The 13824-nt window shown below is 39.7% G+C and overlaps 1 protein-coding gene across 3 annotated transcripts in view; it reads right to left on the bottom strand.

The window, feature by feature from the left end:
- gabra2b (gamma-aminobutyric acid type A receptor subunit alpha2b) overlaps positions 1-5773 on the bottom strand; it is a 48122-nt gene extending 42349 nt beyond the window's left edge. The window contains exons 1-3 of one of the 3 annotated variants that reach the window (XM_033633644.2): positions 5410-5773; positions 4878-5023; positions 1221-1336 (exon numbers count right to left, since the gene is read on the bottom strand). In XM_033633644.2, the coding sequence (XP_033489535.2) occupies positions 1221-1336; positions 4878-4948 (187 nt within the window). In that variant the 5' untranslated portion in view covers positions 4949-5023; positions 5410-5773. The remainder of the gene's footprint in view (positions 1-1220; positions 1337-4877; positions 5024-5409) is intronic. The other 2 variants (XM_033633643.2, XM_033633645.2) reach the window with 2 other exon arrangements.
- Between the last annotated feature and the right edge of the window lie 8051 nt (positions 5774-13824).

The following is a 13824-nucleotide window of genomic DNA, read 5'->3' on the forward strand; positions in this document are numbered from 1 at the left end:
TGATTGGTCTGTTGGACCAAGACAGCTCCTAGATAGTGTGACGTTAGTCAACTAATGTAAGCTACGTTAGCAAAGCCGCGTTGACTTAGCTGATGTTTCTGTTTCACAATCAGTTTTTCCCTAAAGTTGCAGTTTGCCACTACTGTTTGATCAGCTAAGAACTACATATGTTCTGATGTTGTCAGAAGTAATGTTACATAGAAAGTAAAGATAAAAGTAGAAAAACACTTTTTTAGGACAGCCTGCACCCAAGCATGCACATATTATAAGGGGATGCCACCATAGTAATGACAACTTGTTTGCCTCTGGTACTTACCCAGATTCATCAATACCCAATATATGTACATAAACACACACAATTTAGTTAACTGTAAGTACCGTAACTACCTAAATACTTAATTAGTATTTAAGTTTTTCAAGCTTGAGATATACCATAACATTCTCTGACCATTCATAGTGAAGCAGCTTGACAGATTTCCATTGAATCAACACTAACCATTGTGCCAATAATGGCAGACATGTTGTGCTTTCTGTGCACTTAAAAGTGCAAACATATCCAGGAACTACTTTAAATGTTGCAATGTCTAGGTCTAGTCATACCCGATCATAACAAAACTAACCTTTAATGCTACATTTTAGTCAAACTGCTCCTTAAAGATGACATAATCCAAGACGGAATGGATAGATTGATGTTACATCCAAATCCATACAGATTTCCAAAGTTCCAACATTTTACTTTGACATTAATTCAACCATGTCCCTACAGTAAAACTAGCATTCCAACCATGCAGCACAGCCAAACTGACGCAGCACCCACACTTAATTTCCTCCAGTATCTTAGAGATTCAGCGGGCATTTTCTGGAAAAACTCAAGCGAGAATACAGCCCTCCATGGGGTCAAATGTGGTCAGTTTGGCTGCTGTGACTTTCCAGGAAGTGGAGTGAGTGTTATATAACCTAAATGTTTTGTGCACAGAGTGTGCTTGTCAGTTTATTCTTGAGGGGATTATTGCCAAAGGTTATCAGCACTACAAATCTGATGTTAAATGCAGTGTTCGCACTCCAAATGAGCCATCAACCATTTAAAAAAGACACGTGTTGTGTCATAATAAAGGGAAGCACAAAAAATCTAATGAGAAAGTTAAATAGTACCATCTAAAAGGTACAGATATTAAATTATAAAGTTCCCTCCATCTACGGATAATAGATCATTTCCTTACCCCCGAGACCTGGCCGTAGACGGTTGTCATATCCATCCAGCAGGCTATCCAGGATCCGTGTGAACAGCGTGATGTTGGTTTTAAAGGCATCAGATGCAGCATCGGCATTCACTGACCTAGTCGACAGAAACACAATAACAACATGACCAGCTAAGGGACACTTCAACAAACAGGAATTTGTTTGATTAAATTTTAATTGTACTTAGACTCATAACTGTGTTTTCCACAGAGGCCTGATTTATGAAAAAAGGGGTCGTTATGATCTGGCAGAGACTTCATACATGCCCACACAGACACACACATACACATTGTTTCTCATCCACACGGATGACCCAGTTCAAGGCAGAACATTTGTGAGCCATCTGATCTTGGAGCCAAAACACAACTGAATATGCAAATGTAATCAGAGCTAGAGATTCATGGTAAATAAATTCAGATAAGGTCCTACATTAAAGCTTGACATATTCACCACTGTCGGCAGCTCTGGTGTAACAGCCACAGGTTATGGGCATATTTTAGGCTACTTAAAGCAGATAATATCTATACAATATTAATTATGTTTCACATCTGGTTATTATCTGTTTGGACTATGCTTCTTTAATTACCATCATTTTGATGTTTTTATTTTCAAGTGCAAAATGTTCTCTAGTGTAGCAATAGCGTGCTGCAGGAATAAGTCCTAAAACCCAGAAATAAGTGTTAGCATTTAAGCGCTCCCACTTTCCTCATGTCAAAGTCAGCTTGAATGGGTTTATGGTTAGGTTCCCTAAAATAAGGTTTGTAGTCAGCACAAGCTGAGGAGGCTTTCACGTCACATAAAATATGACAGTTAATACCCCAGTTGTGAATTTTGATACCTTTACGTGTCTTAAAAAAGATGGATGCTAACAAGCGAGAGTACAGAGCGTCACCACACCAAACATGGCTTTACAGACTTGTTATGGTGGTGAGGTTGAAGTCGTGATCATGGTGTAGTTCATTTATAGCCTAACATTAGCTTTTTTCTTCTAGCAGTTGCATTTATGGTTAAAAAAAATCCTAAAATCTTGCTGACCAAAACGTGTAGGTATCATAAACTTTTATTTGCCACTGAACTTATTTGCTGCAATAATCTAAAATTAATGGAAAAGTCCTATTGGCTTTTTGTCAGGGAACCAGGGCAATGCTAACGTCTGTGTTGGCCTACAGATAATCATCATCCCTGCAGCACTCTACAGCGCTTTGCCACAGTTTAAGTATCAGAGCAGCCAGCATTGTTAGCATTGCAGTAGAAAGAGCATCAAATCAAATCGTCATCAAACCTGCATTAGCATGTGTAAGAAAAATTAGGTGGAGGAAGTAATGAACTCTCACATGTATCCCTTAAGCAAAGTTCATTCACAACTGTTTCACTTATTTTTATTGTTTTGTGCTAATATTAGCTTCTTACGTTAGCTATCTAACCAGCTAGCTAATTTTCGAGGCTTGCTTGTTAGCTAGCAAGTAGTGTTAACTTAGTGTTAGTGGTAAAGTTGAAAATATTGGGAATTTCTAAAACATTCTAACCTTCTCACCCTTGGAGACAACAACTACAGAAGTTGAAATAAATGAGTGGCAAAATGGTGACAAGCCACAATTGCTGGCAAAAAAAATAAAAAATAAAATAAATCTAATCTTTACCAAAACAGTCAATTCAGCTTCAATAACAGCAACATACTGTATTGGTAATGTTAGGGTATTTTGTTCAACTTAATCATCCTGGCTCCTTCAACAAAAAGCCCATCTTCCAATTTATCAATTGGATTTTGGATTATTGCAGAAAATAAGCTCTGTGGCAAACACAAGTTTATAATACTTAATGTTACACATTTTGTTCACCAAGATCATCTTCAGAAATCAACACAATTTTTTCATGATTTTTGAAGCTTAGCCTAAATGTAATCATTAAAAGTGAAAGCTAATGTTAACGTTTAACGCTATTAAACAAACACCACACTGCTATTAGCCAAACACCCACACAGACAATGAAATGACAGAAAAACTGCTGCTAGAACTAGGCTATCTGTTGATTTTTAAAATTTTATATATATTATTACAGATTTGTTAACTGTATGTACACAAAGCACTTTTTATGTTTGACAGTTGTATTTTTAACTGCTATTCTGAGAGTCAGTGCAACAAAATTTCGTTCTAGTGCACTGTTATCTATTCTATTCTACTCAGCCGCGCCACAACAACAAGGCTGTAAAGCCATGTTCAGCTTGATGACGTTCTGTAGTTCTGTATTGTCATTGGAATTCCTAGCTTTGAATATTATTATATAATATTCAATACCATTTTCAATACGACAGGGGGAAATTGGCATTGGGGTATACGGGTTAAATAGCCATTAGAATATTAAAATAAACATAACAATGCCATAGCATGACAATGATCACTCTCCTTTATTCGTTGTTGAGAACAGCAGATGACTGTAGTAAACATTAACAATAAGAGAGAGTGTAAAAGTGCAGCTGGTAGCCTACTTGCATATTGATGCTGCGTAAAAAAAATAATTCAGAATCGATATTTATCGATAAATCGATAAATTGGACAGCACTAATGAGACCTTCCGCTTCCCATTATTTCACAGCAGACATTTTGACTTATCATGGTAGGAAAAGCATGTGTTAATTAATAATAGCAATGGCTCTACTCTATCAGGGGATTCCAGTTTGACAGCAAGCCAGCATTTAGGCCTATAACACCAAGACCCAAAAACCATAGCAGAATTCTGCCAAAATATTTTTTTTATTTACACCTGTGCTTTTATCACTATGACAAAAAAAGGTCTTCTTTGAAAAAGGCCTTCAGCCACTAGGCAATGGACTACTTGGCCACAGACGAGTTCTTATTGCACATTGGTGGGGGCATGGTGGATAACGGATTCAGTGGCCTTATTTAAATCGCCTCTCATGCCTCTGACATCGTCTGTTTCTTTCTTTTGCCAACTGTCCTCTAGTGTGAGCACTCAAACGACCTAAACTGTCACTCCCAATATTATAAGACACCTTTACACCTGATGTGATAATGTGAGATGTCTTGTGATAAAACAGTGGGTGCCTTGGGTGCACAGCAGGTTAGAATCATCAGGCATATCAATTTTAAGTAATAAGGGCTATAAATATACAGTATATCTAGGCTAAATACTATTTGTTGGTAGCTGTATTCTAATTGAAAAAGAGGCTAGTTGGCCACAAAATTACATTTCAAGGTTAATATTGGACATAGCTATTATCCTAATTTAGAACAGGCTGTTAAAACAAGGATTAATGTCCTGTTATATAGATTGGCTAATAAAACCCAAGCTGATCTATGGAATCTGTAATACCAAATAACCTTGGAAATCAGTATGGGTTATAAAGGCCTGCATTAGAAATTGTAGTACAGCTGCGAAAGGAGATAATTGCCCCCACACATGGCCTCTGGGTTATTTTTACGGTCAGACTGAGGATACTGAAGGCGGTGAAATGCCTCTCCTCCTGCGCACTGACTGTCCACTGATAATGACTCCAGCGTGATAAAAACTTGACAAATGGAGACCTCCATCACGTCCCCAGAGACACGGTGAGTGATCCCCGGCCTGCACCTTGTACACTATCACCGCTTCGAGGCGTCTCCCATTCAAAAAACACTCACCTGGTTTTCCAGAGAGCTGTGAGCGCCAGCAGGCAGATGAGAAGTAGAGGAGCGCTCTCTCTGCTCCACATGGCTGCTTCAACACCTACACACAGCAGGACAGCCGCTGGAATGAATGGAGGCTCAATTTAACCGGCTTGACATGCCTGTGGATTCATATGTGACCCATACAGTCATTATGTCCATCACTTATTTTTGGGGATTCCCCTCAGCACGCGAATATAAAGGGAAAAAATAGACGAAGAAGCAGCAGAGACAGCAACTGACAGCAATTAGTATTCACTGACACGTCCCACGCCTCCACTCACTGAACATTACTGTTACCAAAAATATTGGATCAAGTCAGTACACCGAGCTCTATCACCAATTCAGACGACAAAACAGCAATTACATGCAGAAAATAAGCGATAATATGAGAGAAAATGTGAGATCCAGCTCCTCTCCCACGCTTTCCACCATCTCTCCACATAATAAATAATAATACAATAAACCTTTGTGTCTAGGGTTGGGGGTTAAAAAAAAACAGACTCACCTCAAGTGCAGAAAGTACCTGCTGCAGCTGGAATCGTCGAAGATGCAAGAAAGTTAAAGACAAATCACCGCTCGCTCCTGTTTGGATGAGACTGAATGAGTGCAACTGTGTCATGAGAACAAAGCTGCGAGCATTGATAAATCATAGTCCCAGCCAGCAGCACGAATGCACCCGAAATGCATTGGCTTTCATTGTGTCCCCAATTTTTTTTTTTCCTTCAAATAAATTTATAAAAATGAGACGCAAAGAAATGAAATGAACGCGTAAAAAAAATACGTATTAAAAAACAGCAGCTGCTAGAGCTGATCCTGGCTTCCAATTGCCCTGTTCAGCACCCCCCCTCAGCTGGTTAAAAAAAAAAAAGCTCGATGTGAATCGTGATAAGCAAGAAGCACATCTCAGTCTCCCTCATCTCCACACAAAAACTACAAAGGCTGAGGAGGAGAAGCCCTGGGTCCTAGAGGTAGTTTGCTATGCACTGAGCCTCCTTCCTGCAGCCTGCAGCTCAGACCTTGGAATGTCAGCATCTTAATGAATGTTGTTTCCACTCACAGCCAATATATAGGCTGCACCGTATCGATTATGCAAAACATCCAGTCGTCTTGCATCGTTGTGATGGAAATGGCATGATTAGAAATGGAGTTCAACCATTTTGGGCGAGACAGATGTGTTTGATATGTGTGTGTGTGTGTGTGTGTGTGTGTGTGTGTGTGTGTGTGTGTGAACACTCGACATAGACTTGATTTTCTTTTAATTTTCAGGCTTACACACTAAAAAATAATCTGTTAATTTGGACCTGGATATTTACTGGACACAGCAAATAGACCATGGGACACCCCACTAAAGGGCTGATTAATGACTGTGTGTAGTGGATAAGCAGCAACCTTACAGCAGCAACATTTTTAATAATTTAAGGTGAAGTCAAACTCTGGGATACACGCCTGACTTGAAATTAAGGATTCATTAACTGATTACAAGAGGAAAAAAAGCATATGCATGGTAAACTTATGTATGTGTGGTCACTCTTGACACTGCTATACAAATATGTAAAATGTAAAAAATGTACAGTATCACGAAAGGTAAATATCAGTCTGAACATAAATTGGTTTTAATAAAAGATGTTTTTCTTTGTTGTGTGTGTGTGTGTGTGTGTGTGTGTGTGTGTGTGTGCGTGTGTGGGGGGGAGACAGAGAAAATGGATGGCCCTCTTGACACTTTGCTGTTGCTAGGACTGTGTATTGTGGTAGAAATACTCAGCCTTTTCAAACATTTATTGCGGTTGCAGTGTTTACAGCATGTAGGCTCATTTCTCTGGATTGCCTCAAATCAGAAACTGACAAATAAATCAAAACTCAAAACCACTACTATAACTCAAAATAGTTTCATATTATTGCTTTGCTTCCAAATTGTGTCCCATCCTCTGTGCAGAGCGTTGGGAGCTGTTCTTTCATCACCACATGCTGTAGACACAAGAGCATGTCTTTAGTTGGGGAAATATAACTCCATCTGACATGTCACTACTTTTGTGCAACGATACTTCTGAATGCAACACCAGTGTGCAAATCAGTGGTTGCACACATGTGGGCCCTGAAATAAGGTGCATGTTTATTTGTATTTCAAAAGGTATGTTTTCACATCCTTATGAGACACACTGGGCCTTTTAAACTCCAACTCTGTAAACATGTCTGTTGGTGGGAAGGAAGGGAGGTGAATGGGTCAAACAGAATTGGACTTTGACGTAGGAGACTGCAGTTTGCGTCCCATGTGAGATCAAAAGTGTTTGTTTTAACATAATGTTACGTCACTGACATATCCCTGTGTGACACCCGAAGTCACCATTGTTTTAACGTAATCTTACATAATTTGCAAACAGTCGTTGCACATACTGTGACATGTTTATGTCAAGTTACATAAGACACTGACTTATTTTAACCAAAAATATGATCTTTTTTCTAAACCTAGAAGTTTGCCATTGATTTGGGGAGGGCCCATTCATGAGACCTTTGCAGGGGGCCCAGACGATTTTTGGGGGGGTCTATTTGAATTAACCAATACACAGCAAACCAGTGAAGAGAGACAAAAAACATTACAAAAATCTGATTGTTGGAGACTTTATTTCCTAAATTCCATGAAACATTATTTCAGTGCCAAGTGTAAGTCTGTAGCAATTAAGAGCAAAACTGAACAGAACACACGTGAGTTCATTCTTGCAGAGAAAGTAAATAAACATCAGAATGTCTTTTGTCCAAAGATTTGAGAAAATGAAGTTGATTGTGACTTGTTTCATGACTAGATTACCAACTGGCCTGGGCCCCAGCCCCCAGGGGACCCCAGAAGAACACCAGAAGAAAATGTTGGAATTGTTCATCACAGATAACTTACATTTGTATGTTTCATATCAATGTTTATAGAGTTATGTAGGGCATAAGCTGACTTTGTTGTCAGAAGGTGGAAAGGATGATGGATGTGTAACACCTAGGTGAGACGCCTGCCCAGCTGCAGACCACTGTTTGAGACCACCAAACCACAGCGAGTCATGGCTGTTTCCAGCAGCTTTTTAGCCACCAATCCAGGCTGTCTTTTAGTAACACATCACAGTGTTCCTATTTGGGATAGTGCCACAAAAAACAGTTGATTTTAACCGAGACATCGCTGCATTTCCTGCTGGGGAAAAAAAAGTCCTTTTCCTTTTTTTTTATGACCAAAGTTTTTTATTTTCCATGTTTCAGGACATTACAGTACAGTAACAAACAAAACAATACAGACACCTAAACAGGATATCCACCTACAGTGTACAACACAGGTACCACATAACCAAATTAAAAAAAAAAAAAGAAAAAAAAAACACATAATAAAACAAAACACGTTCAAAGGCATTCAGTTGTCTAATAGTTATAGTCTTCAATGGTGGTTTTAGACAGCAGGAGTAAAGGTTACTTCACCACATCACACTAGATCTAACTTGGTAGGTGCACAGTCTAGTCAAGGGGGTTGTATCGTGGTCCTATAAAAGGCAGCTTTCTTAAAGATCATGGCCCTTTAATAAAATCAATATATTTTCCCCATTTGGCATGGTATGTGTCAAGCCGTTGTATCATCCTGTATGATAACTCTTCATATGCTGCTACTGTACCTAAATAAGTGAACCACAGGCTAGATGGCTGGAATATCTTCTGATTTCCATTCCCTAATAAGTAGCTTACGACCCAGCATCATGGCTGCATGGATCCATTTTGTATGTGATTCAGGAATGCCCTTTAAAGGGGCAGGGTTCCCCAGAACATACAAACTAGGTCGGGATGGAATGTCTTGACCCATGATTAGTTTAATGTTTTCATGAATTGCTGTCCACCACATCTGAACCTTGGGGCAGGACCATAGCAAACGCATAAGGGTGCCTGAGGCCTGCTTACATCTCCAGCATGTTGGTTCCTCCCTTAACCCCGACCTATGTAATTTTGTAGGGGACCAATAAGCCCTATTTAGGATTTTAAATTGTATTAATCTAGTCCTGATCTCTCGAGAGGATTTTTTTAAGATTTTGCAAAATGGAGCTCCACTCTTTATCACTAAATGACTGACTTAGGTCTGCCTCCCATGTCCGTCTGCTCACCTAGCCTATCCAACAGAGCAGAGTAGAATAATGAGGCCTCTTTACCCTTACCAAAGGCACCAAGTATTTCCTTAAGGATATCTGGACTTGAGAGAGTCACTTGAGGATCTGGAACAGCATGGTTACTGTAAGTAAGTGTCTAATTTGCAGGTATCTCCAAAATTGATTCTGAGGTATACCATATTCCTCTTTCAACATAGTAAAAGATTTAAGTACAGACCCATTATATATATATATATATAAAAAAAGTCCTTTTCCTAACCATAGACATGTTTTTGTGCCAAAATCTAACCACAGGGGACCTGTGTGGAAATACTGTTTTATAACATGCACTATTTTTAGTTTACATTATGCTCAGATGGTGCATATTTCTAAATATTTTTTTGTCGGTTGGAACTGGAAGAGAATCAGTAGGGGCCCAAGAGCCAATTCTTGCCCCAGAGCCTCCTATTTTAAGTTTAATCTGGTCATGGATCCTTTGAGCTTACAGCTGTGCTAAATATATATTTTTAAAAACGTGCTGTATTTCAGGTAACTGTGGCAGATGCTGAGGCAGGTTATAAAAAGGACAAGAGAGCATTAGGGAGACCTGGTGCTTGGTAACCCAGCATATACTCTGATTTAAGAGACAGCAAAGAAGGTGAGTACTTACTCTCACACACACACTCACACACGCACACAGATCAAAACAGACCACTGGACCTCAGGGGTCGGACCATTATCAAGCAGTCGCTGCCTTCCTTTGCTATACTTCAGACTAGAAGGCTGTCCCATTGATCTCTACTCTAATCCATACCTGTGACAGGTGATCGATGAGGCAGGTCATCTCAATAACAGCAACCCTCGGGCCCGTCATCAGCTCCAACAAAGCAGGCAGGTAGGAAACGGCCAGCTGGGGGAACGCAAGGGCATCGAGGACAAAAAAAAACAAAACCTCCTCCTTTGGTCTATTAAACTGTGTTTGCATGTTTAGTTTTCCTCTAAACTTGGGTTTTCCTTGCGCTCCTAGCCTCTGTTACACACTCTTACAGCACATTGTTTATTGCAAGATGTTGCATCATACTCAGCCTACTGCCAGGCCTGAGTGTGTCCCAGTTGGGCACAATGAGTGACAATGCATATTGATCAGGTCCAAGTAGTGGAAGGTAAGCAAATGACTCCAGGTTGAAAGGTAGCTGTACATATGTTATTAAAATGAACCCTTTTATCTGTCTGCCACGTTTTTAGGATCAGCAGCATCGTGAAATGATGTGCAGAAGGGAAAGATCTTAAAATCCTCCTGAGTTAACATGTTAAAACACACAATACAGAGATTTATGTCACCTTGATTAAAGTCACACACTAAATGTGAATATTGCAGTCCAAATATGCAAAGTTATTCATCATTAGTGTGATTAATGAAGGGCTGAGTAACTCCAATCTGTCCTTTTTGTTGGTAACAGACTTGTCAGTTAACCATTTGTTTGTTTTTGCAGTCATTTAGGTTCCAACAGATGGATTACCTGTAAACAGCGAGAATACCAGGGGAGCAATACAAATGCAGATTCAGACAGGCAGGGATTGACTGATGTGCTTTGAGTCAGTGGGGGAGCAGCTCAGTAATGATCTGGTCGATCAAATAAGAAAACAGGTAGCAGAAAAGTGTGTAGCTGCCTCGGTGCATTTAAACAAGCTGATTGTTTTCCTTGTCAGAATAACTATAAAATGAAAAGGTGCATCTAAATATAATCTGTGATTGCTGTCTGAACAAAAGCATCTTCTTGTTATAGAATGGAATACAACTGAATAAAATACTTAATAGACATGGGGGATGATATGATGCACATGCATGCACACATTTGTACACATAGACACACATGCATGCACATACACAGTGTCCTCTGCTGGAGACACACAGTAACTCACTCCACATAGATTTGGAAACAGATGTGGGAAAAGTGACCGCATCAGCACACAAGGACGTTTCCATGACTGGGTTCCATGATTTTCAGCTCTACGACTCGAAGCAGTGTTATCACACCCAGCTCAGTTTGCTGTATTTGTCATCATGCTGAGCAGCTAAACATAACATCAAATCTGGTGCCTTTGTTATGGTCCTGATATAAGCTTAGAGCACCAGGTGGTTTTTGACTCTGCTGACATTTTTTAGGGGGAGAAAATACCTGAGCCAGTCATGCAGCATGTTGTTGTCAGTTGCATGTCAGCATGAGTTGATTCACCAGGCAATGCTGGAAATGCTAAACCAGTCTCAGGCCTGTTACCTCGGCAACAAGCCATGCATGGCAGAAGAACGATGTTGTGAGAGAAAAAAGATGAGGAGCCCATCGAGGAGCTCTGACACTCTTAAAGTGATAGGTCACCCTCAAAAATCCTTTTGCTATATACACAGCACGCACACACACACACACACACACACACACACACACACACGTGCACAAACATGTACACAAAATATTTATATTCTGACTGTAATGTTACTTTATCTATCTCTAAAAATGTTAACCAAGTCAGTTAATATATAAATATAAAGGCTCTGTCACATTTAAATGTGCATATAAGTCAACATGCCCGAACACTCATGGATGCTATGTTCATTCTACATTCAGAGTGTTAAAGCAGGGGTAGGCAGTTTTTACTGTGGTGTCACTGGCCAAAAATCCCATAATAAACTTTGAGCATATTGTAATTCAAGTGGTCTGAGAGAACACCAGACCTCTGCACCTCCTCTTGGCTCTGTTTACAGGCTTTAGAAAATCTAGCCTGTGATGGGAGACTTTGGCAAATCACAGGTCATTTCAGAGAGGAAGCTGTTCTAAAAAATGCATGTGTACATCCCTTTAGTGAAAGCTTGATTCAATGGTGGAGAATCCTGTGGAGAAAGTTGCTATTCCAGTGTTTGCAACAACTGGCTACACTGCAAAGCAACGCAAAAAGGAAAAGGGACTTATAAAAAGAAAGACTACAAAAATAAGAACAATATGTTGCTAACAGTTTAGCCTTCTGTGCATGGCTCACATTAGTGCATGTGAGTCCCTGTGTGTGTATCCCACTGGCTGGCATATCATTGCTGCTCTGCACTTATACGGTGGTCACCGACAACGCTGTCTCAATTATGGTGACACAATGGTGTTGTTTGTACCCCTCCCAGGTTAACACTGTTAGCTCTGTCAGCACTGTTGATGCTGCTAACACTGTCCACGCTGTTAGCACCATTAGCTGCTAGCACCATTAGCTGCTAGCACTATTAGCTGTTAGCACCGTTAGCCGCTAGCCACTGGCTCAGCCACCTCCATGTTGAGAGCCATGTGCAGGTATTCCCGGCCCAGGCTCTGAATCATAGCTATGCTCTGAATGTCACACAGCTCCTTTAAGAGAAGTGGATAACATGTTTCAAGATGGCGCCATATTTATTCCAGTAGAATTTACTCACAAGTTTTAAAGGTCTCTGCAGGTTTCTGTGGCGTGTGTCTTGGCCTTTTTAGATTTCGTTAGACTGAATGGATCAATTTCTGGTAATACAAAAGTTATGTTTTTTAAGTCTTTTTTGGGTAGTTGTGACAAATGTATTTATTTATTAATTGGTTTATTGTATTACAGTCATTTCCTTTGTAATGACTGTGTATGAGAAAACGTTTTTTGGATGGGTGTGTGTCATGTGGTTTTGCAATTGTAAGCACCATGCCATGAGGGCCTGGAGGGCTGATCCTGGGAACTTGCACTGACACAACTTAAAAGGACTGTAGCCATTAAAAATAGGGTTCACATTTTTTCAAGTTTATTCAAAAATAATAGTCAGATGCCCAAAACAGATTTTGCTAGTTGTGACAATACTTCCTGTTTATACGGGCTATTAAAAGATCCCTCTTTAATGCACTTTAATGTAACCTGAGAACCAGACGAATATGTAAGTTTATGTTTTATCTGCTCTAGCAGATTTGCATTTGCAAGTAGAAATAAAAATAACTTTCAAGGTTAAATAAAGTAAAAATCTAAAAAAAAAGTTCATAAATTGCTTGATGACTTCACATTTTTTAGTTGTTTTTTTTTTGTTCCTTGACCTCTTAAGGACCACGATATAGAAACTGACAAAATGTCAGATAAATTATACAAGCATCAACACAGAAACGTAAAACATCTCAAGTGTATGGGTGCACCAAAACCGGAATATAATAAATCATTTGAGTATGTTCAAACAAAGTGTGTACTGTACACTGGAGTAAATGGGTAAAACAAAGAACATGCACGCACGGTGTATTTGTTTACCCAAAACAAATTCAGGGAAAAAAAGAAGAAAAAGAATAGCCTTGTACAGAAACTTGAAATTCATCAGGAGGAATTAAAAGGCCTGAGTGTTTGATTGACAGGTGTGGAGCAGAAACACCTCAGAGCTCAGAGCCCTGAGCACCACAGATGGAGACAGATAAAAGTTCACTTAGAGTTCATGCCATTGGCTGCCAGATGATCTCACTGTTACACAGTGGTAAGGCTACAACTCTTATTTTTGACCTCTTGTTGTATCTAATATAACTCAATAGATGAATCACAGGCACATTTAGCTTCTAAAAATTAAAAGGTCACTTTCATGACCTTGCCAATGCTATTTATGTGGCGGGAGTATCCTGCACTCACTGTTGCTAATTTCCCTCAGGTTACCAAGGAAACTAAACCAAGTGCAATTCGACAGTCCTCTGTGTTTTGCTGGTCATATTGCGTCTGCCATCTTCAGCTCCAGAGTTTCTACAATAATTCCCTTTTTATCCACGGCTAAATTTAACTGCCGAGCCAGTGTACAAACAGCAGAG

Source organism: Epinephelus lanceolatus, chromosome 7, assembly GCF_041903045.1.
Source record: "Epinephelus lanceolatus isolate andai-2023 chromosome 7, ASM4190304v1, whole genome shotgun sequence".
Classification (NCBI taxonomy): Eukaryota; Metazoa; Chordata; class Actinopteri; order Perciformes; family Serranidae; genus Epinephelus; species Epinephelus lanceolatus.